General features: G+C 34.9%; 1 protein-coding gene across 2 annotated transcripts in view; it reads right to left on the bottom strand.

The window, feature by feature from the left end:
- The window catches only part of CSMD1 (CUB and Sushi multiple domains 1), a 1,163,917-nt gene that overhangs the window by 309,940 nt on the left and 828,674 nt on the right, over positions 1-25,303 (bottom strand). For both annotated transcript variants that reach the window (XM_038176472.2, XM_038176473.2), the window contains exons 11-12: positions 10,171-10,274; positions 6,717-6,829 (exon numbers count right to left, since the gene is read on the bottom strand). In XM_038176472.2, coding sequence (XP_038032400.1) covers positions 6,717-6,829; positions 10,171-10,274 — 217 coding nt within the window. The remainder of the gene's footprint in view (positions 1-6,716; positions 6,830-10,170; positions 10,275-25,303) is intronic.

The raw sequence follows: 25,303 nt of genomic DNA, 5'->3' as shown, positions 1-25,303 counted from the left end.
AGATCCAAGGGAACGGCATGAAGCCATGACTGGGGAGGTCCAGACTGATGTCAGGAAAAGGTTCTTCACTGAGAGAGAGGGTGGGGACAGGCTCCCCAGGACAGTGGTCGTGGCACCAAGTCTGCTGGAGTTCAAGAAGTGTTTGAACAATGCTCTCAGGCATATATTAAAAAAAAAAAATAATAATAATTATTAGGTAATGCTTACATTTAACTCTCATTTACATCTTATTCTTCTTTCTTAGAAAATGTCAGCTTTATTTTTAGATTTTTTTTTTGCTTTCTAGCCTTTACAAAAAATGTAATGTTAATGGTTTTTAAAAATATGATCGTAGTAAACCTTTAATTAAATTTTAATTAGAATCTGGAAGTAACATTTATGCTAAAGTCAAGCATACTGAATAATTAACCTGAATGGAAAGCTATATAACATTTTCCTTTCTATAACACAATAAAAGTGTCTGAACTATTTTCTATATGGAATGTGTTTAATTATGATGTAAAACTACTTTCCAGAGAAGCTTCACTAAAAGAATAATCTTCACTGGCTGAAATAAACACAACAATTCTTTCTTATTCATAGACAACATATTATTGTTGCAATGCATAATATTTTTACACAAAGAGGCAAATAAAGACTTTCAACTCCTGGTAAGTTTTAACTTGTTGAGCCTATCACTGAAACAATATGAATGCACATGTCAAATCAGACTCAGCTGTTGTTTGGAGGGGAAGGGAGAGGAAGGCTTCTCATTCACAGTCACGCCATATAGTTAAGAAAGAATACATGCTGCATACTGTTAAGCCACATGTAAAGTGTTGAGGGTACTTAGATCTATTTTTTTTTTTTTTTTAATGCTGAAGTTTAAATATTGCAGCACATTAATAATGGTACTCTTCAATAAAATGAGAAAATTCAAAATGCACAGAGGTATCAGCCAGCAAACTGATCAGTCAGCATTTTTTCCTACATACATATTTCTTTACAGCAGATTGAGAATCTCCATTATTAGCAAAAAAAAACCTGAATTACTTTCAAGGTTACAGTGAAAGAAACTAATACATTGCTTAAACATTATAACTGAGCATCTATACAATAATCTGTAAACAGATTCAGACAAATAAGAGATATTGATTGTATGTCTATGGAGCATAATTAGCATAAAGATATAAAGACTTGGCAGAAGACATTGGCAAGTGTCAAAGATGAAAACAGGATGTTAGAAGCAGAGTTATGTAATTAGTATAAAAGTAAAAAAAGGTATGAAATGTACTTAAGAATTTGTACTTACACAATTTATTTATTTGTTATTTCTTTAATTTCAGAGGGAGAGAAAGACTACTGCAGTGATATAGCCTTTCCCCTATTTATGTGCTACACTAAACATCTGTTGTTGGGAAAGAAAGTGGCATAGATGGAAATTTGGTCTTACCTGTTACAACCTGCTAACCTATAAAAATTCAAAACGCTCAACCTATTACAACATATCACTATGATGTTATATTCCTCAAGTTCATCTGTCTTTTCTAGATAGGAAAGTGAGTTCTGTCTGACACCCCAAGCACTGTACAAAGCTCAGGCAATGTTATTCTCCACTGTCAAAACTTATTTTGAAATTGTCTTAGAAAAAAATAAAAATAAAAATAGAGTAAATTCAGAAAAGATGTGGAGTAAATTAAGAAGCTCAAAGTTTTCCTTGAATACCTTTTGAATACCTTATAAGGTATTTGTTTCCTCAAACGACCATCTAATTTCTGAGAGTCCTAAAAAAGCCTAATTCTTTTAATTGCTTTCAGTGTGTTTTATCACTTTTCCAAGAAGTAACAAAGATTTATATCAATACTATGCAATACTGCAATGACACTTATAAGAATACAGACTTTATTTAAGCTAGTTGTGTGTTTGTAAAACCTGCAAGGTTAAGGTTACAAGGATATGGTTTACGGTTCGCTAAGTACTATAGCTGTACACAAAAAGACAGCTGGCATTTATCTGAGCAACTGAAATATGTATTTGAAAGTATTTTTCTACTAGTCTCAGGAGGAAAGAAACATCTTCTTCCTAACAACAACATAATGAAGAGCTTAAAGATTTACTGCTCAGTTGAGCATCAATACAAATTAATGTTGTAAACATGACATTTTCAGCTGCTTGCAGGGGCTGATATACTTCCTGAAATCAGATGTCTTAATAATGTCAAATTATATAAAATGCTTAGGATTATATCATTGGGTCACCAAGATTGTTTTATAATGTTGTGATGGAACTAAAGGATAGGCAAGTGAAGTAACTTTATTATTTTATAATCATGTAAAGGGATGAATAAAAAGTGAGCTGTAAACAGACTGCCAAGCAGATGTTATACACATTATCAAAAAGTCTGGAAGTCAAAAGGTAAAATATTTTTATCAGGCTGAAAGTTTTATAGGCTTGAGTGGGAATAAAATCCCAAGCTTAATAAAATTCTAAAGCATTTATGTCTAAAAGTTCAAGCTGACTGTGGCATCCGTTTCTGCGTCAGTGTAGTACAGTTGATGGGAGCACAGTCATGGAAGTAGTCTAATGATCAGCCTGCTGCACTATCCGTCCTCGACCTAACCAGCCATAGAGCACCTATTCTTAGTTATGGCACACATGTGACATAAGTGGAAAAAGTCAAACTCAGGCACAGTGTTCACCTTATAATTCACCTTTCTTTGGCTGAGACCTAGGTGCTATCAGGAACGTGCACAGAGCCAACCAACTTCTTGACCTGACATCATTGTATGATATCGTTGCAAGGCATAACATGATATGCTCTGGCCTGAATATGCATGTCTATCTTATGTACATAACAGAATGTTTGGATTTGTACTAAGAAATGTTTGAACATGAAAATGAAAGAATTTCTGTATAGATGGTTTGATATGCCTAGGTATGATATTACAATATGACTTTCTGCTAGGACAGAAAGATTTCCTGGCCTTTTCACAGAAACTGTAGATACTGTCAGAGAATTCTTTCAGAAATTTACTGAACCGCTCTGTTCAGAATTTTAGGTACCTATAACAGACAATGAAGGACTTCCAGATACTGTCTATAAAATAACTTCTTAAAGAAAGTAACCTTAGGTGCAGAATATTCTTCAGTATTTGGCTTTTGTTGTTGTTATTGTTTTCTTTTAATTATTATTTTTATTTTCTAATAGTTAATTTTTCTAATAATAATTTTTGGTTTAGTAAAAATAATATGGTTCCAGTATGGTTTAGAAAGTTTAAAAACAAAGTCAAGGTGATTTGTAGCATCCTGCATTTTATTTGTAAATAATGAATTTATGTATAGTTAAAATTACTTTCGTCCTACACGACAATTAAGTTACAGAATAAATATCAAGACGACTGTTGTATTTCTAACTTGGTACCTGTTTATCAGTTTTGTCAATTTAGCAAACTAATCTCGATATTAATTTTGCCAACTCTGCTTTCCACATTCTATTTAGCTCACATTCATTTAGCTCATTCATTTAGCTCACATTCTACTGCATAGAGTGACACTATTCTTATGTCACTAGTTAAGTATCTCTTGAGGATCTATATCTTAAATCTTTCTTGTGGGTCCAACTAGTGTAGAGTTGTATCTCAGAGAAATCTGAGAAACAGGAATATAGATAGCATGTTGTTTGTACCACTACATATTTCTGACAGTAAGATGTTTCTGAAGGTGAGCCAAAGAAGAGTTAAAGCATATGGAAAGAAATGTTATTCCTTTAGTCCATTAGGTAAACTGTAAATATTAGTAAATTTACCATTTAAATGACACACATCTGTAGTTAATCTGTAAAGCATATCATCTAATTTACAGTGGCCATTTCATGTCAGTTTTAGCTGCACATTCTAACATAGGTTGGGTGAATAGAAGAATCAAAACTTCATAACCAATTTCATAGTTAAAGTAAGACAAAGCCCAGCTAATCAGACAATATTCTATATACTGCTGTCTATGACACATTGTAAATATTAATTAAAAATAATTGATTTTACTGTAATAGATACAGAAACAAAATTCATCCAATCAATTGTAAAAAAAAAAAAATAGTAGGAGAGGAGGAGTCATGTTCTAATCGGAGCAAAACTCAAACAGGTAAAAAAAAAGCTCCAAGAAGCATACACTTTACTTAGCTTCTACAGACCACTTATCAGTCATCAAAGCCTGCAGTTTGCTTTCTTCTTAGCTAACTGCAATCACAAAGACAGTGACTTTGAGGTCACACGTCACAAATCATTAACTTTCCCATCATTAAAATGAGATTCTATTTCTGGACAGGTTCTTTGACTGTTAAACAAAGAGGAAGTAGAATCATTGAGGTATCCTTTAACATGACAGAGGTTTAAGATTTTACACTTGTCTAAAATCAGAAGATACATTGACAGCACAGACAGATATAAGTTGTAAAAGTGGTTTAAAAAAGGAAAAAAAGAAAAAAAAGAAAAAAAAAAAGAGAGAGAAATAAATAAATAAAAAATCTAATAATAGAGATGAGAGCATTGGTTATATGGTTATTGGTAAAACCGAAAAGTTATAATTCACCTAAAAATAAGACATTTCCCATACTTCTGAGACTGTGAACATTTCACATTTTAAAATGCTGGAACTAATTTCCAAAACTACAAAAACACACAAATGGTTTTAAAACAAGATTGGAAGGGTTTTGGCTTTCCAAGTGATAACAATATACTTGTTATACTTGTTATAAAGATGCTACTACTAAAGTTCACAGTATACACTTCAGGTGTTTTCAAAAAGCCCTCAGAAGATAGAGGTTGAACTCCATAAATGAAATTAAGATTTTTTTTTTAATTTCTTTTTTTTTTTTTTTTTTAATTAGGCAAATACACATACAAAAGTAAAGTCTTTAGATTTGCGGTGGTTTTACCTCATCTAAGGAGGGGGAGTGAGAGAGTGGTTGTGGTGTTTAGCTGCCTAGCACTGTACGGGCTGTTGCAGGGGAAGTTAACATCCCAGCCAGACCCAGTACAAGATTAGAAATCCCAGGAAGACTAACAATAGCATAAAATAATGGAGCAGATCAATTTTTTATTTATCTATTTTTATTTTTTTCCAGAGAGATATGAGAAGTTCATAATTTTGGGTTGAGGACAAAATGCAAATTGACAGACACATAACTTGTACTAGTAATTCCTTTCCACTATAAACTCACTTCTCACTTTATGTAAATAAAAAAACGGATTCTATGAAGAAAATAAGTTGTTTGAATAAACACAGCCCTTAAAAATTAAGCAAGTCAAAAAGATGAAATAGTGAAAGAAGGAATGAGAAGGGGTGAGATTAACTTAAATAAAAGAGTATGACCTTGTCCTTAGGCAATACTACAGACTTGAGCTATATAACTGCATATGCTGAATGTGTTGCAGTGTGAACCTTGATCATACCATGATGTGATACCTTAAAGTCTTAGACATAGTAATGTCTACATCTAGGTTTACATCTGCTTTTTCACTCACAATTCTGTAACACTTCACTTTAGCAACTATGACAGTTTTTCAAGACCCTCCATGTGCCTCTGTGATGGTGCTTTTTCCTTGTTGTTCTAATATTTTTATTCTCATGGCTATGGACCTGCAAATCCTAATAGTTTTATGGTGGATTGTCATCAGAATCATAGATTTCAACTCATATCAAAAAAAAAAAAAAAAAGCGCAATGCAATAATTATTATCCAATAATATGAGCACAAAAATTTAACAACCTATGAATATACAACATGACCTAATTTGCACACTCCCAACACTTCCATAAATGGAAACAATCAGTGGTGAGTTTGAGTGAGTTTGAAACAGAAGTATATAGTACTAGGGAAAAAGCACGGCAAAAATATCATCACCCTGTCATCACCACCACCTGCTTCAATGGACAGACTGTCCGTATAAAGTTACTAGTGTGAACACCCCATCTCTGCTTTCCTGGATGACCACTGGGAAACATTTTCCCCTCTTGCTCTTTTCATCACTGAAGTACAATGTAATCAGCAACAATAAAAAAATCAAGGCATTTCAATATGTACATGCATATCAACAAGTATTTTTTACTCTGATGAATCAACCTGAGAATGTATCAGCTTGAAACTTGCAATCAAGAAAAAAACTATTATGTTTATCTTGAAAAGTTTCTAATTTCTTTGAGGCTGAAGAAACACAAATGAGGCTAGGACACTTTAAATCACTTTTGTTGTTGTTGTTCAATTAAAGTATTTCTTATTTTCTGCAATCGTATATATCTGTTCTGTTGATTTTGTTCCATACTAATTTTGACTAAGGTCTGTAAAGATCTTCAGTGAAGCACGAAACTTCAGTTTTGTAACTAACTGAATTAAGTCAAAACTAACTATACTTTTCAAACAGTATCTAATATAAAGAATTACACAAGTTAGCAGCATATAACATCTTAGATTTTTCAAAGATGACAGAAATCCATAATATGTATTGACCTTCATGCAAAAAGCATTAGAACACTTAAATTCCATTTTTACTTCAGATCCTTTTAATTTATCTGTATATATATCCAAATCCATATAGCTCTATTACCCATTAATCAACAACAGAGATAATATCAAAACTGTAAATCTGTGAAATGACTAAATGCATATCTGAAGTATATTTTTGGGGGGATATAATAAAGAAAGTTACAACATGAGTTTAAAATGGTTAATTTAATTCATACCTTGATAAACAGCTTTGAATCCTGGTGAGCCAATGCTGTCATCAGATTGCAAATGAAGCCACATCTGGTTGCTCATGCTTACAATAAGATCAGGAACACTAGATCCAGTGAGGCTGCATGTAGGATAAATTGCAAAGTCATTTACTGAGGCATACATTACAGATAAATAAATAATGTATTTAAAATATAATATTTAGGCCTATTCACAATGTAACACTCTCATGTACTGATCTTTTTTTTTTTTTTTTTTGATAAAATTAGCTATTTATGCAGATTAGAACAATGTGAAGTCTTCGAAAAATGACTGTATTTGAATTAACAATGATTAAACACTTTTAATAAAACTAAACCCTAAATATTTCAGTAAGTAATTAGTTATTAGAGAAGTGAAGGACTGTGTGAGATAAATTGTGATCACTTGTTTAGATTTGTATTGTTTGTATTTTTTTTGCCATGCTTTTTAAAAATAAGGGAAATTGGTTTGCCTGCCTTACAGTGCATGTGTCCACAAGAACTTGCTAAAACCAATTTGATCAAATTCAAATTGCATACAAAGATTTCTTAAATTTAAATGGAAAATGCTATTTCTCATACAGCAATGTGTGATAGGTACGTACAGATATATATGTTTCAATGCAACATATATCAGGCAAGATGGTGAATCACACCATAAAACTTGGAGTTTATCAGTGATAATCTGTATACTCCTACAATTCTGACACAGAATCATAGAATGACTTAGGTTGTCATTAGGTCAAAGCACCATCCAACCTGGCCTTGAACACTTTCAGGCACAAGGCATCCACAGATTCTCTGGGCAACTTGTTCCAGTGCCTCACCACCCTCATGGTGGTGGAGGCATGGTCATCTTAATGCAAAAAGATGAGTTTCAATAAAATGATTAAGAAAACCAAAATCCTTATGGAATACTTCATCTCTTAATAGTGAAAAATGCCTACCACATGTAATCAGGTTATAATACTGTACATGAACAACTGTTCAGATCTTGGTGATAAATTTTTTAAAAAGACAGAGGCAAAATTCAAACATGTAAAATGTAGTAGAATATCTCTGTCAACTTTCTTCAACTAGGAGGGTGGCAAAATAAGGTAGAATATGATGCCGATGTGTCTGACAATACATGCTCTTGCTGATTTAGTTTGTCTCAGTCCATAACCATCTGAAGACAGTTTAGCAAGCTCATGAATGGAGACTTGGAGACCATTCAAACAGGGTGGCAGTACCAAACACAATTCAGTGTGGAGATGCACAATCATCGATTATATGAAAAACGTTAAAAATGTTGTGGTAATGGGTATAACTAACAAAGTCATGGAAGTCAAAGCTTCACAGTACTCTGAACAGACTCAGAGAGTATGAGAAGACATCTTTCAGAAAGACACAAACTTATTTAAAAAAATAAAAAATCTCTTTCTCATGGACTGTTAGTGGATTCAAACAGTTGACATAAGCAGAAGGGTCTGAATCACTAGTTTGCTATTTCTTCTGTGTATCAAGGAAGAGGAGGAAATTTATATATATATACACACGTGTATATATATATAACTTTTATATACATATATACATATATGTATATTTATATAATAGTGGGGACTGTTAGTGTTAGGTTAGAGGTTGGACTCGATGATCTTGAGGTCTCTTCCAACCTAGAAATTCTGTGATTCTGTGAATATATACACATATAACTTTTATATACATGTATGTATATAAATGTATGTATATAAAAGTTATATATAGAGATAAGGATTCATGAGTTAAGGGAAACTGTTCCAAAAAAGGAAATTAAGTTTTAATAAAACTGCTGCAAGAAAAAATATAAAGAACAGCATTTCAAAGTAAAGCAGACTTTCTAAAGCAAAGCGGTATTTAAATTAACAAGAACTTAAGACCACAAAACAATGGCAGGAAAAATCTTGATTGATAATCTTGACCTCATACATGATTACCACTATTGAATTAGCTCTAAGGGTAGTAATTAGTTCCTAGCCAGACTCTATTAAATATAACAAACAACTGTAGTCAGAACTTAATAGCTTAAATATACTTAGATTAATTTTCAGTAAGTTCTATTACTCTATTTCTAGAGCTAACCATTTCAGCATGCATATACCATAAAATAATATTGCTAATTTTTCAACAAGCTACGCTTACGCTTGTTAAAATTCATAAAATGCACAGTCATGTCCTCCACTAATTAAGCTGTTGAAGATAAGATTTTCTGAGATGTTTACTATATGTGTAAATCCGAGAACTAGGTAACATTAATAAACTAAAATCTGTCCATCTCAGTGCTATTTTACATGTATTTAAAACTCTTTTTCTAATTATTATTCCAATCTCTTCCATAAAGAAAACTTGAGCTAAATAGTCAAGAAACTTTGATTTTTATCTTTTCTCCTTTTTAAACATGGGTATGCCTTCCTATTCCCATCTAGCTACACTGGCACAGCTATGAGGTTACACACATGAGATAATTGCTAATGGTTTAGAGTTTAGACACTATAGAAAGCTTGTACAAGAACAAATCATTTTTATATAGTTATTTATCAACTCCCTAAATCTTCTCCTTATCAAAACTTTTTAAAGCTCCCCTGTTTACTGTCCTGAGTTACACAGTTTACAATGTTCATCCAAACATAATCAAATATGTGAGTTACTTTACTAACATATTTTAATTATTTGTTAAATACAATTACAGTTATTCAGATACTATAAACAATTTTATTTGCTTTAAAAAATCCTATCTCTGAGTTCTCTATAGTATTTGGTCATTAGTATTAGGTCTGAAACATTTTTGACTGTCCATAATGATATTTCTAAAGGTCCAAGAGCAATTTTGTAATGAACCATTTTCTTTGACAGTATTTAAATTTAAAGCTTACATTAACTATGCATTAGATAAGCTTACATTATATAAACATATTACATAAGTTAAAATTATGAAGTTAAATAGATATATATCCTTATAGCAACCTTCCAATACCTAAACAGGCCTACAGGAAAGCTGGGAAAGGACTCTTTCTCAGAGACTGTAATCATAGAATGGCTGGGGTTGGAAGGGACCTCAAAGATCATCTGGTTCCAACCCACCTGACATAGGTAACGATAGGACAAGGGGTAATGGCTCTAAACTAAAAGAGGGAGGAGACTTAGATCAGACATTAGAGGAAGAAGTTCTTTATTATGAGGGTGGTGAGGCACTGATACAGGTTGTCCAGAAAAGTTGTGGAAGCATTTAAGGCCACGTGGGATGGGGCTTTGAGCAACCTGGTCTAGTGGAAGGCATTCCTGCCCATGGCAAGAGGGTTGGAATTAGATGATCTTTAAGGTCCCTCCTAACCCAAGCCATTCTACGATTCTCCATCTCATAATACAGAATGAACAACATATAACAACAAATTCCCAAGGAAAACTGTTCAAGTTCTGTACTTACACATACAACACAGTCCTGGTATCACCAACTTTCCCAGCATCTCCAACAGTGAGGGTATCATATCCTCTTTCCAATTCAAACTCTTCAAAAGCAAGCTTTATGACCTATTACAATGAAATGAAAATTATTTCAAAAAGCAATCACAGGTTATATGATCTGTTCTAGTATTAAGACAAATTATTTGACTATTGTAAGTAAAATTTGAAAGCACTCCTACTGATTTCAGAATATTTAGAAAAAAGAAGTGCAGAAACTTCTGTTTTTTGTCTTACCAAGAGGAGAGTCCTTGTCATAATCTATTAGAGCCATCAAATACTAAAGTTGCCCACCACCACTGAGTGGTGACAATCATTCTTATTATAGAAAAGTTATAAACATTAGCAAAAACTTTACTGTATAATTCAATAAAATACAAAATTCAGGAAGTAGATGAAGTTAAAAATTATGATTTTTTTTCTTCAGTTGAATTACACAATGACACAATTCACCTGTTCCTGATGTATCTTCTAATATTCCTGGATTATTACATGCAATAATTCATTTCTAAATCAATAAGTATGAACAATCAATTCATAAGAAGGTGGAGGAGACTGGTGCACAGAATTGCAAAAGCAGAAATTTCCTTACAAAAAATACTAAAATTAAATTATGATTTCACTAAATATCTATTCATGAATTGTGCAGAAAATTAAAAATATATCCCTAAGAATTGTTTGAAAAAAATATATAATTTACTTTTTTTTTTTTTTTTTAAGATAAGGTAAGAAAATTAATTTAGTTTTATAAAAAAGAACACTCCTGTGAAATGCACTTTTTAAAGTTACACATTGGTGAGTTGTGGTTGTAGGTTTCATGTTTGTATCTATGTTCACATCTACTTCTTTGCCTCAGTCTTCACTGCCAGTCAGACTTCCTATATCTCTAGAATCCCTGAACCTCTAGGTGAGGGATGGGGGAGTAAAATCCCTCCTTCTATAAATGAAGAGCAGGTTTGAGACCACCCAATGAAACTGAACAGGTACAAGTCTATGGGGCCTGATGACATGCATTCCAGATTCCTGAGGGAACTGGCTGATGCAGTTGCCAAGCTTCTCTCCATTGAAAAGTCAGGCCAGTCAGGTGAAGTGTCTGTTGACTGGAAAAAGGGAAACATCACTCCTATTTCTTAATAGGGTAGAAAGGAGAATCTGGAGAACTACCAAGAAGTTAACCTCACCTCTGTGCCTGCAAAGACTAGGGAGCAGAAATATTAATGTGAAAGTGCAGAGAGTCATGGTGATTTTCTACAAAATTATTCATTTTTATGTTTATACTGTTTGGCACATACTTTTGGACAGACCCTCACACAATTCCAGCAATTGGAAGAGTATACAATTAACTCAATTACTTTTTTTTTTTTTTTTTTTCTGGTTTGTGGCTAACAACAATAATGGGACCAGATTAATTTTATTTATTTATTTATTTGCATCAGTGGTACTATACGGCTATTTCAGCAGCAGCATATCAAAAGCCATTGGTTTCCCTTCCATTTATCTCTGTAATCTACATGTCAGAATTCATTTTATCCAGGTTCTAGCACTGTAAAAAAAATCAAGCATCCAAGATAAGCTATTTGTTTAGACTTTCTCAATATTAAAAGAGAAAACTAACAGATCTAAATTCTGTCTGCTAGAACAGGGAAAGGACTTCAACTAACAACTTCTGAAGGAACTTATACTGCTAGAGAAGATAAGACTTGAATAATGTTGCTTCAGTTTTTAATGCAAAGAAAAACCTGGTTTTAATAAAATGATCTTAGAGAATATGTTGCTTCTTTCCACAAATCCATGTCATACTTTTCATACCTTGCTTTTCTGTCTGTTATTTTTGTTTATGTTTTTAAATGTACACTAAAATTGATTCCAGGATAAAAAACCTTAAGTTTTAAAATGGACATTTTATGAAAGCATTATTAAAAAGAAAACATATAATAGAGAGTGGTTTAAAGTCCTAGGATTTGCATAGCTATGAATAACAAATATAGGTATAATTATTTTGACAAAATATCCAAGTTTATGTTTTGTGATCAAACACAGGTTCTTTACAGTAAGTATGGTAGACCTGCCAGATTTTGAAATAGTGTACATCATTATCTGCTTTATATTTCAACAAAAAAGATTAGGCAATATGCTGTAGATTAAATAATACACATGTTCACCTGCTCCTGATATATCTTCTAATATTCCTGGATTATTACATGCAATAATTCATTTCTAAATCACAACTAATGAAGACACAGAAAGGCAAAGAGAATACATAGAAGCATAAAAGCAGAGTTGTTTCTGGTCATAAAAATAACTATGCATATAAAACCATTTCCTTTAATGTAATACTTATTTTACATGGAACAAAAAACTGACAGTATATTCCTATAGAAAATATGGTAATGTAGTATTTAAATATGCTCCATTTGGTTAGACTCAAAATCTTTTATATTGCAATTTAAAAACAAACACAAATGTTCATCTCTAATAATAAAACAAGGTACATACAAGAAATTGGACACAAACCATGTATAAATTATTTTAAAATCGTGTTAAGAATAAAGGAAGTATCACAAGAAAAGTTGCTTTATGGGAAATTTATTATTTGTGAAGAAATAACAAGATTTTGTTAGATAGTATCTAACACGCAACTTCACTTTTCTGCTAATTGATATTCTGTGCTGCACTTTACTCAGCACCTGGCCTGATGGCCGCAGATGGGTCCCTATCTCTAAGGGGAAAAAGGATACTGGGCCAGGAGCTGGCAGGGCTCATTGAGAGGGCTTTAAACTAGGCAAGAAGGGGGATGGGGCTGAAACAAGGCTTGTTGGAGCTGTGCCAGGGGGAACAATGGCAAGGCCGGGGGATAAGGCAATGGCGCAGCTGAAGTGCATCTACACCAATGCACGCAGCATGGGTAACAAACAGGAGGAGCTGGAAGCCATTGTGTGGCAGGCAGGCTACGACTTGGTTGCCATCACAGACACGTGGTAGGACCAGTCTCATGACTGGAGTGCTGCAATGCCTGGCTATAAGCTCTTCAGAAGGGACAGGCAGCACAGAAGGGGTGGTGGTGTTGCTCTCTGTATTAGAGAATCTTTTGATGTTGTGAAACTCAAGGCTGGGAATGACAAGGTTGAGTCCCTTTGGGTTAGGATCGGTGGGAAGGCCAACAAGGCTAGCATCCTGGTCAGGGTCTGTTATAGACTGCTGAACCAGGATGAGGAGACGGATGAGGAGTTCTACAGGCAGCTGACAGAAGTTGCGAAATCTTTGGTGCTTGTTCTCGTGGGGGACTTCAACTTCCCTGACATATCCTGGAAGTACAACACAGCCCAGAGAAAGCAGTCTAGGAGGTTTCTGGAGAGCGTGGAAGATAGCTTCCTGACACAGCTGTTTAGTGAGCCTACCAGGGGAGGTGCCCCGCTAGACCTTCTCTTCACAAACAGAGAAGGACTGGTGGGAGATGTGGTGGTCGGAAGCTGTCTTGGGCAGAGTGACCACGAAATGGTGGAGTTCTCTATTCTTGGCGAGGCCAGGAAGGGGACCAGTAAAACCGCTGTATTGGACTTCCAGAGGGCTGACTTTGTGCTGCTCAGGACACTGGTTGGTGGAGTCCCTTGGGAGGTGGTTCTGAAGGGCAGAGGGGTCCTGGAGGGCTGGGCGCTCTTCAAGAGGCAAATCCTAATGGCACAGGAGCAGTCCATCCCTACGTGCCCAAAGATGAGCCGGCGTGGAAGAAGACTGGCCTGGCTCAACAGAGAGTTGCAGCTTGAGCTTAGGAGAAAAAAGAGGGTTTATAAGCTTTGGAAAAAAGGGCGGGCCTCTAGGGAGGACTATAAGGATGTAGCGAGGCTGTGCAGGGACAAAATTAGAAAGGCCAAAGCTCATCTGGAGCTCAATCTGGCTACTGCCATTAAACATAACAAAAAATCTTTTACAAATACATCAACACAAAAAGGAGGACTAAGAAGAATCTCCATCCTTTACTGGATGCAGGGGGAAACTTAGTTACAAAAGATGAGGAAAAGGCTGAGGTGCTTAATGCCTTCTTTGCCTCAGTCTTTAGCGGCAATACCGGTTGTTCTCTGGATACCCAGTACCCTGAGCTGGTGGAAGGGGATCGGGAGCAGGATGTGGCCCTCACCATCCACAAAGAACTGGTTGGTGACCTGCTACGACACTTGCATGTGCACAAATCAATGGGGACGGATGGGATCCACCCAAGGGTACTGAGAGAACTGGCAGAGGAGCTGGCCAAGACGCTTACCATCATTTATCAGCAGTCCTGGCTATCGGGGGAGGTCCCAGCTGACTGGCGGCTAGCAAATGTGACGCCCATCTACAAGAAGGGCCAGAGGGCAGACCCGGGAAACTACAGGCCTGTCAGTTTGACCTCAGTACCAGGGAAGCTCATGGAGCAGATCCTCTTGAGAGTCATGCGGCACTTACAGGGCAAGCAGGCGATCAGGCCCAGTCAGCATGGGTTTATGACAGGCAGGTCCTGCTTGATGAACCTGATCTCCTTCTATGACAAAGTGACGTGCTGGGTGGATGAGGGAAAGGCTGTGGATGTGGTCTACCTTGACTTCAGCAAGGCTTTTGACACCGTCTCCCACAGCATTCTCCTCAAGAAACTGGCTGCTCTTGGCTTGGACTGGTGTACCCTTCGTTGGGTTAGAAACTGGCTGGATAACCGGGCCCAAAGAGTCGTGTAAAATGGAGTCAAGTCCAGTTGGAGGCCGGTCACTAGTGGCGTCCCCCAGGGCTCGGTGCTGGGGCCGGTCCTCTTTAATATCTTCATCAATGATCTGGACAAGGTCATTGAGTGCACCCTCAGTAAGTTTGCAGATGACACCAAGCTATGCGCATGTGTCAATCTGCTCGAGGGTAGGAAAGCTCTGCAGGAGGATCTGGATAGGCTGCACCGATGGGCTGAGGTTAACTGTATGAAGTTCAACAAGGCCAAGTGCTGGGTCCTGCACCTGGGGCGCAATAACCCCAAGCAGAGCTACAGGCTGGGAGATGAGTGGTTGGAGAGCTGCCAGGCAGAGAAGGACCTGGGAGTGATGCTGGACAGTCAGCTGAATATGAGCCAGCAGTGTGCTCAGGTGGTCAAGAAGGCCAATGACATCCTGGCTTGTATCAGAAACACTGTGACCAGCAGGCCTAGGGAGGTGATCGTCCCCCTGTACTCGGCTCTGGTGAGGCCGCACCTCAAGTACTGTGTTCAGTTTTGGGCCACTCGCTACAAGAAGGACATCGAGGTGCTTGAGCGGGTCCAGAGAAGGGCAACGAAGCTGGTGAGGGGCCTGGAGAACAAGTCCTACGAGGAGTGGCTGAGTGAGCCGGGATTGTTCAGCCTGGAGAAGAGGAGGCTCAGGGGTGACCTTATTGCTCTTTACAGATATCTTAAAGGAGGCTGTAGTGAGGTTGGGGTTGGCCTGTTCTCCCATGTGACTGGTGACAGGACGAGGGGGAACGGGCTAAAGTTGCGCCAGGGGAGTTTTAGGTTAGATGTTAGGAAGAACTTCTTTACTGAAAGGGTTGTTAGACACTGGAACAGGCTGCCCAGGGAAGTTGTGGAGTCACCATCCCTGGAGGTCTTTAAAAGACGTTTAGATGTAGAGCTTAGGGATATGTTTTAATGGGGACTGTTAGTGTTAGGTCAGAGATTGGACTCGATGATCTTGAGGTCTCTTCCAACCTAGAAATTCTGTGATTCTGTGAACACACAGAATGTATTTGAAACATTCAGGTGATGAAGAGTTAAGAGATTTATGTTAAATTCCTTTGATCTGATTCACAAAACCTAAATTTTACCATGCAAACACTAAGCACCTGGTCTAATGGCTCCTTCCCCAGTCAGTAGAGAGAAAATGGTGACAGAGCATAATTCATATTACCTGTCCTAACATAGAGCAAACTGCCATTGACCAAAATGCCCTTTTCATTGACTATATGGGGAGTTTGGATGAATATGGCAGACTAATGCTTATGTAGATATATTTAGATAAAATGAGTTCCTCAGTAGATAAAACTGAATCCTCGGAGGAATATTTAAGATTTGTTAGATATGGGGGAGGACTGTTTTTCTCTTTCCTTTTGAGAAATAATGAAAGGCAGTTTTGTGTGGATGTGGATATGAATATGACTACAGCACTCAAAAAAATTAAAAGAATTGAATCAACATAAACAAGAACAATACAACTATGGATATTATTTAACCATAGATAGTTATATCGAAAAAAGGCACCTCTGAGACAGTTCTCCAAGGTTACTGTTGTTTTGCTCTTTTTTTTTTTAAAGTATTTTTAATGTGATGATCATCAGATTGTCATCATTATATGTCATCATGTTTACTGTGAAATAAATAAAATGAAAAAAAAAAAAAACTATTTTCATTAAGAAAAATTGGAAACACAAAAATTACTTCCAAACCTTTTATGTTAGTTTCTGGATAATCAACTGTACCTCTTCCAAATAAATAAATAAATAAATCATGTTTGTTTTCTGAAATGTATGAGATAAAATTCCCTCACAAACAATTCAGAATGATTTCTTATGATTAGATTATGATTAGACTGTGAAATAAAAAAAGTGTATAAATATGAGACACCTACAGAGGTATCTGATGGAAGCTCTGCAAGTGAATTTCCTGTCATAATTACTTTTTCCTTATAGGCATTTTCTTTATCCTAGCCACTCCTACACTTCTATTAGCATAATTGCTACAGCAAATAATGGGGGAAAGCCAGAGCTGTCCTAACAGAAATTTCATTAAGGACATTCTTTCTGGAAGCAGCAGTAGGGAACACTACAAGGTGACATTTCCAAAATGCCTAGGTGTATGTGTTAAAAAGATATTTTGCACTGCTTAATAAAACTTATTAATAAGACTAATAAGACATTTTTATTGTCTTATTAGACACTGCTAATAAGACATTTTTTTTATCTTTTAAGTATGTTAGAAATTAATGTAAGCAATATAGTAAAGAGAAAGTAAAAAGTGAAAGCAGTAAGTTTTGTTTTAAGATGCAAATAAGAACCAGGGCTTCCTTAATTGAGCTCCTCTTGAAAATAGAAAATGAAATGAGAATTTGTTGCCTCAGTAAAACTACAGTAAAAAATATGGTCAACAGAAGAAAAAAAAAAAAAAAAAAAAAAAAAAAGAGGATCTTTATATTGAAGTTTTAAAATTGTAAACAGAAAATGTAAAGCTATTTGCAACTTTTACAGGTTACCCCACACTTATGATATATTAGATTCAAATATAATAGTGTATAACAGATATTTTGCTTCTTCTACCTGCTGCTATGTAAAATCTGAAAGTAATGTGATCATATGAATGTATTTGACAGTTGTTTATTTTGCAGACACTCCATACTCAAGGGATTTGGAAGCAAAAGAAGCCATTGCTACAGACACAAACATGGCAATACAGCTATTACTTTAGGTTAATGAACCTTTTTAACATTTCAAGAAAAGAGCCAGACATTTATACTACAGTTAACTAGTTTTGAATATCTATTTAATTTAAAGAACAGCATAATACAGAAGCAATGTCAAAGGATGATATTTACATTACAGAATACATACACGGGTCCAGTACTCCTTAAAGTTTTAAGGAGTAAATATGTGCTGTTTTCCTAGCCTAGTGTGCTAGGACATGAAGTCTTAAAAATTACTGTGACTATGCCCAAAATTCTGTAGAATAGGAAACACAGATCACTGACTAGAAATAACAATAAAAATATGTAGCTCTTATGTACAAGGTCTCTAGATATTTAAATTAGTACTACAGAGACCTCCTTTTCACCTTGTAAATAAATAAATAAATAAATAAATAAATGTCCATGTCAAATTAGTGTGACTAGAGAAAAAGTACTATCTTGAGGTACAAGTTCTAAACACAGAGGAATGCCTTACAAAAATATGATCACAATACTGAGACCATGGCATCAAAAATTAATATATGAGAACATTTTCTGACATATGATGGATTTTTTTAAAACACAATCATAGAATCATAGAATCATAGAATATCCTGAGTTGGAAGGGACCCTTAAGGATCATCAAGTCCAACTCTTGACACCGCACAGGTCTACCCAAAAGTTCAGACCATGTGACTAAGTGCACAGTCCAATCTCTTCTTAAATTCAGACAGGCTCGGTGCAGTGACCACTTCCCTGGGGAGCCTGTTCCAGTGTGCAACCACCCTCTCTGTGAAGAACCCCCTCCTGATGTCAAGCCTAAATTTCCCCTGCCTCAGCTTAACCCCGTTCCCACGGGTCCTGTCACTGGTGTTAATGGAGAAAAGGTCTCCTGCCTCTCGACACCCCCTTATGAGGAAGTTGTAGACTGCGATGAGGTCTCCCCTCAGCCTCCTCTTCTCCAGGCTGAACAGGCCCAGTGCCCTCAGCCGTTCCTCGTACGTCTTCCCCTCCAGGCCTTTCACCATCTTCGTAGCCCTCCTCTGGACACTCTCCAACAGTTTCATGTCCTTTTTATACTGTGGTGCCCAGAACTGCACACAGTACTCGAGGTGAGGCCGCACCAGCGCAGAATAGAGCGGGACAATCACCTCCCTTGACCTACTAGCGATGCCGTGCTTGATGCACCCCAGGACATGGTTGGCCCTCCTAGCTGCCAGGGTACACTGCTGGCTCATATTCAACTTGCTGTCTACCACGACCCGACCCCCAGATCCCTCTCTTCTAGGCTGCTCTCCAGCGTCTCATCGCCCAGTCTGTACGTGCAGCCGGGGTTTCCCCGTCCCAGGTGCAGGACCCGGCACTTGCTCTTATTGAACTTCATTCGGTTGGTGATGGCCCAGCTCTCCAACCTATCCAGATCCCTCTGCAAGGCCTTTCCACCCTCATTCGAGTCCACAACTCCCCCAAGTTTGGTGTCATCGGCAAACTTGCTCAAAATACCTTCTATTCCTACATCCAGATCGTTAATAAAAATGTTGAAAAGTACCGGCCCTAAAATGGAGCCTTGAGGGACCCCACTGGTGACTGTCCGCCAGCCTGATGCAGCCCCATTTACCATAACCCTTTGGGCCCTGCCCGTTAGCTAATTGCTCACCCATCGTATGATGTTTTTATTTATGATGTTTTATTTTATTTTATTTTTATTTAATTTATTTATTTTATCATATGATGTTTTTATTACACAATGGTAAAGGCATTTTCAGTAAAGAATCTTTAAGAAGGCAATACCATTTCTCATTCTCTTCTCAGGAGTACAAGAATACGTAGTGTTTTTTTAAATAATGGGAACAATGAGAATTTATTATAAATATAGTTCTCAACCATTTCCTTTTGCAAAAAGCATAATTCGGTTTCCGTTCACTTAAGTCACCAATCAAAACAATAAAGAAATGCTGAAATGTAACACAAAACAAAAAATCAGTTAAACTACAACATTATTAAGTTAATGGGATTTTTTCAACATTTCAGGCATTCACAGTTGAGATCTGGCCAACTCAGTTAATGGATCCTCTATAGCCCTCCTGCCGCTAGCCACTAAATATCTGCTCTATTTACTTCCCCACAACTAAAGTGGAAGCCTAAGCACTGAATGTAAAGTGTTGTCTTAATTAGAACCTGATTCTAATCCCCAATAACCATCTTTTTAAAATGATGCACTAAGAGTGTGAAATTGATGCTTGCAAACTCCAAGCTTGTTTCTGCATTACCTGTTGTCCTATAGTTCCCTCTCTATTCTAGTACCTTTCCATTTCTGCCACGCACATTAGAAGAAGTTAAATGTCCACAAAAAGAGTTTGATTTCTTTTGTGTTTCTTTTCTTTAAATTACTGACCCTGGAATGTTAAAGGATTGTATTCTATTTTATTTTATTTTTAACTAAGAAAACATGAAACCTTAACACTATTGGCTTAGAAGATACCAACATGTTTTAAAAAGGAGGGCACTCATTATTACTCCAATTTGAGTCTAAAATACACAGCCCATGAAATAAATTGCAAAAAATAATTCAATGTTCTGAGAAATTATAGGATTTAGATTCCCAAGTCAGGTCTCTGATCATTAGGCAAAACTATCTCCCTTTAAATGACACAGAAATTAAAGGTGCCATGAAGAGCCAAATTTGATTCTGGTGGAGTTCTACACATTTGTTTTTCTTTTATTCTTGCCATAAGTATGAAATATTCACTCTCTTTTGGCTTTGTGCAATACAATGGGAGAATGATGTTTACAATAACTGTTATTTAAATATATATTTGAGAAAAAGAGGTTACTTTAAAAAAAATAAAATAAACACTATGCTTCAAGTTGCTTATAGAAAGCATCTTAAAAAGACATCTGCAAGACTGAAGAACTGAGTAATTATTAATTTAAAAGAGAAGATGGATCAAAAACCCAGACATCTAGTCTAGTGGTAAACTAGATGTGATTATAGGTTTATCTGCTTGACTAATCCATGAAATCATGTACTGAATTAAAGTATTCAATGTAATCAAAGTAATCAATGTAAAAAATCAAGAATTGAAAAAGTGGGAAAAAAAGAAAAAAAAAAAAAAGACATTTAAAACAGCCTATCAGGTTGGAGGAAAAAAAAAAAAAAAAAAAAGATTATTTATTCTCATAAAAAAAATCCTATTAATTTTCACTATTCTATCTAAATCCCCCTCAATAGTCAAACTGGCTAAGCTATACCAGTACCTAGTATATGACAAAAAAAGAACCTTAGTTGTACCTGAAAGCATATATGCCTGTGCCCATATACAAAGCATGGGTGCACATACAAGTATCACTGATAGCAATTTTTTCATCCAGATAATCAAATTTTAGCAAGAGATTAGCAAGTTAGACATGAATTTAAACTAGAAAACAGTAGACCGTCTACAAATAGTAAAGATAATTCAGTATAATTTTAAGCCATGAAAGAAAATAATTTTATCTACTCAGATTTTCATCCTACTGAGGATTTTGCTTGAATTTCAATGAAGTTAACTTAAATTCATGTGTATATATATAAATATAAACTGTTACTCATTTAGAAAATGTAAGCTATTTTTAAATCTAGGATGATCAAAAAATCTTCCTTTTAAATCAGTGAAATGAAAGAATATTTATATACTTGATATTGAACTTGAATTTTGGAAAGTGAATCAGACAGCAAAACATTTGTTTATTTTTTTCCCTCATTATCATTATTATTATTTTTTTTTTTTTTTAATGAAACCAGTTATTTTGCCTCGGAGCCCTTAAAAGGCAAATAATTACTTAAAACAGTATTACTCCTAATTTGGTACAGGTAAAAAAAACATCTGCCTGTAACTCACAACTCCCAGACTGAATGAGGTTGTCCCCAAAGAGACAAAATAAAGCGTAAGCCCCCAAATTGGTCTGTCCTGAAAAAATTTAATTCAATTTTTTTCCTGAGTAACAGAAAATTTACTGAAAATATTAGCCTTTTTTTTTGTTTTTGTTTTTTGTTAATTTGAAGAAACGTTGAATGCTCGCAGCACTTTTTATTCAGCAATAAGAGTTATTTTAAAAATAATTATAAAAAGTGGTAGATTTTTCAATATTAATATTACGATCTTTAGGAATTTATTTTTCTTTTAGCAACTGTTAATGACTTGAAAGTGATCCTAACAGCCACACATGGTGGAAATTAAAGTTAAAAAATTAATTAACAGCAATATTAAATCAAATAATAGTGGTAATAAAAAAAAAAAAAAAAAAAAAAAGGTGCTGATGCTTTTCTAAAAAGAAAGAAGAAATAAGATACAGTCACAAGAATTAAAAAAAAAAAAATCAATTTGTTTTACAATGAATATTATCTGCTGCCTATCCCACACATTTCTCATGTAATTAAATACAGTTTAATATCTTTTTCCACATCTCTTTTCATTCTTTGTTTTTCAAAAGGTGTAGTATAACTTTTTTGTATTCTCTAACTTGAGTATCATTGCAAGAACCAACAGTCAGAAAACCATCAGCAAGTTATTTAAAGTATGATAATCTGACATCTTGAAATATAACAGCAATAATATTTAAGAACATCAGTTCATTTTGTTTGTGTAGTAAAGCTTAAGAAGAGATCAAGACACTGATCTTATATCAGTCGTCTATGGAAGACCTTTCTGATAATATGTATTCTGTGTAAAAGTGGATATAAGTATTTGGAAGCTATAATTAGAAATGAAGAATGAACTGAAAAAAAAAAAAAAAAAAAAAGTACAGGCATAACATTCTTAATATTACTTTGACATATCATTTTTACTAGTATCTACTGATTATGTAGAATTAGGTCTATGAATTTGTTGCATGTAATTTGTGTTTATAAGTAATCTGAATATATCCATAGTAAAGAAATATGCACATTAATAAACAGATTTGTTTCATTTCTAGAGTGAAATGCACAAAAAAAAGGTGATGATGACAAAAACAGCTGTCACAATCTGTTGTCAGTCAGGTAAGAAGCTTGTTGACAAGTCAGACTTTAATATTCATCAACAGCATCAAGATTTCATGTCAACAGTTTCATTTTACTATCTTAACCATTAAGATGTTTTTCTTATTCTCTTTTTTGTTTGTTTTATATGTATACAAATATACTACCATTTATAAATGCACAGAGGAATATAAGACATTAGGTTAATTTTAAAGTCAAATACCAAAGCACAATTAAAGTTTCACAAATTTCTGAGCCATTTCTTTTTAATACATTATATTAGTTTAAGTCCAAAAGAGAAAATCGGAAGTAAAACAATAAAAAGTATTGCAAGAAGAGACAAACATTCATACGTTCTCTCTAAAAGGGTGAAATTTGTAACTGTTGGACTATTTTAAACACAATTCTCTGATATTTCTTATGTTTTTCGTTTTATGCCAGAGGAAAATGCCAAATATATGGCTTTCATTTTTGCTCCCGCTGCTGCTCCAACTGTCAAGATATCAGTAGGAAACAAATATGAAGACATAAGCTTTAAACAAACACTATACACTATTATAATGTGTAAATTTTTCTTATTCTTTCAATTTTAACAGAACAATGAAAAAGACAACAAAAAACATTAATTCACTACTAGCTTTCATTGCCATTCCTGAAGAATAATTCCAACTGTGTTTATGTATTTGCAGATCTTTTTCAAAACATTTTAAAACATGTTTTTCTGAAATACCGATCAGCTTACAATTAAGAAAAAGACATAGCAATGATAAAAGCTAAAGAAATGCTTTCAGATCTTTTGTTCGAAAAAGGTCTAAAAATAATAAATTAATAATAAAAAAATAATAAATAAATAAATTCTCTAAATTAAAAACAAATAAGCAAAAAGCCTTCCACTTAGCTTTTTCTAAAAAACAGATTGTATATCAACTAAATGAATCACCACATCTAACTCCAATATAAATAAGGGTTGAGAATTTTACTCATTAAATGAGCCACTCATTGAAAATTAATTATTCCAGCTCAGAAATATAAGCATGAGATACATGACTTAGTTTACTTCCTTTGACTGTTTCCTTACTTCTTATAACTTTTAAAGAATTAATTATAATAATTTTAAAGATTAATTTTATGAATGAATACAAAGTGGATAAGATGAATGAATATAAAGTGGATAAGCAGCTTGATAAAACACAAGAAGTGTTATGTGAAGAAGTGGCTACATATCAAAGGTGCACATCTATTTCTACAAACAAATCATTCTCTAGACAGAATTCTAGTTAGCAATGTTGAGAGTTCTTGGCTCTGCTACTATGGTGTAGTACCTCAGGCAATTCATTTCAGGTCCTTGAAAATTACTTATTGAACAGTATAATTCCTCAAGAGCTTTCTGAGTGTTCAACTCTCTTAACTTAAACTTCATGTAAAAAACAAAACGTGACAAGCATTCAAAGTTCAGAAAAGGTAGATACAAAAAAAAATCAGGCAAATCTAACAAATTGTTTACGTCCCAACTCAAACATTACCGTACAAGAAAAAAGGGAATTCATACACCTTTGCACTGATGTGTTGGCTGGAGTGTTATCCAAAAATGACACAAAATGACAAAGCAGTTCTTTCCTTTACACAAGAACCTTATAACTAAACTAAGCAGTTCAAATTCAAATGTTATTTTTGGCTGAGCACGTTGGGCAAAGCCTGTATTTCTTGCATTCTATAACTATTAAACTAATTTTAAAGACATTCCTTCCAGTCTGCCTGGAGTATCAGACAGGTCCATACGCACCTGTTTTCTCTGAGGAGTACTTTAGCTTGTCAGAGTTTTTTGTTACTATGGCAAAATAGCTCCAAGTGAACAAACTATTTCATTTTAGAAGGGCAACAAATCTTGGCTCTACACTGCATCACGCAGTCAATTGAAGTGAACACTGGAAACTCTCCAAAGGTACAGGGAGGTGCCTAAATATTTACAGAAGTAAATGTCTCAAAAAAAAGCATAAAGTATTAGTGGATTAATTTCCTAAAAATTCATGTAATCTCAGAGTTCAGCTACTATTTAATGGTGTTCAGAATAGGAAATTGAAATGTCCAAGAAATACTAAAAGCACTTAGAAACTCTGATAAAACAGGTGTGTTACTGTGATAATGGAAGATGATATACATACAAATGAACTTTTAGAGAAAATACAAACAGTAGCTCAGGATACACTGGATCCTTCTTTGGGCTTCAGTCACATACCTACACGCAGAATGTTTCTGTCATTTAAGATAACTTTGCATCCTTCCTGACGTCTAACTCCAGAAGAATGGATTTTATAGTTTTGTGTCATAGGTGCTAGTCTTACGTGGACATCTTGAATACTTAGGCATTGCATACAGTAATAGACATGTGAGGATAGCCAAATTAAGCATATCCCTTGTGTCCTGCAGTGTGTGATGTCAAGAGGATGATTTTGATTAATAGAAGAAACATACATTAAAATGCATGTAAAAATATTAATATAAAACACTATAACTAAAGATATAGTTATCTTATATAACCACAAATCTAGCAAAGGTGATGGTAAAATCACAGGTTTTCTCCTCCATACTTTTCAGTGCTCTATTTTCAGGTCTTCATTCTATATATATGACTAGCTATTGATCTAAATGTTCTGAAATCTAACCTCCTGGACACAAAC

This window comes from Anas platyrhynchos, chromosome 3 (assembly GCF_047663525.1).
Source record: "Anas platyrhynchos isolate ZD024472 breed Pekin duck chromosome 3, IASCAAS_PekinDuck_T2T, whole genome shotgun sequence".
Lineage (NCBI taxonomy): Eukaryota > Metazoa > Chordata > Aves > Anseriformes > Anatidae > Anas > Anas platyrhynchos.
The sequence above is the reverse complement of the archived record's forward strand: the minus strand, read 5'-3'. Positions and strand labels throughout refer to the sequence as shown.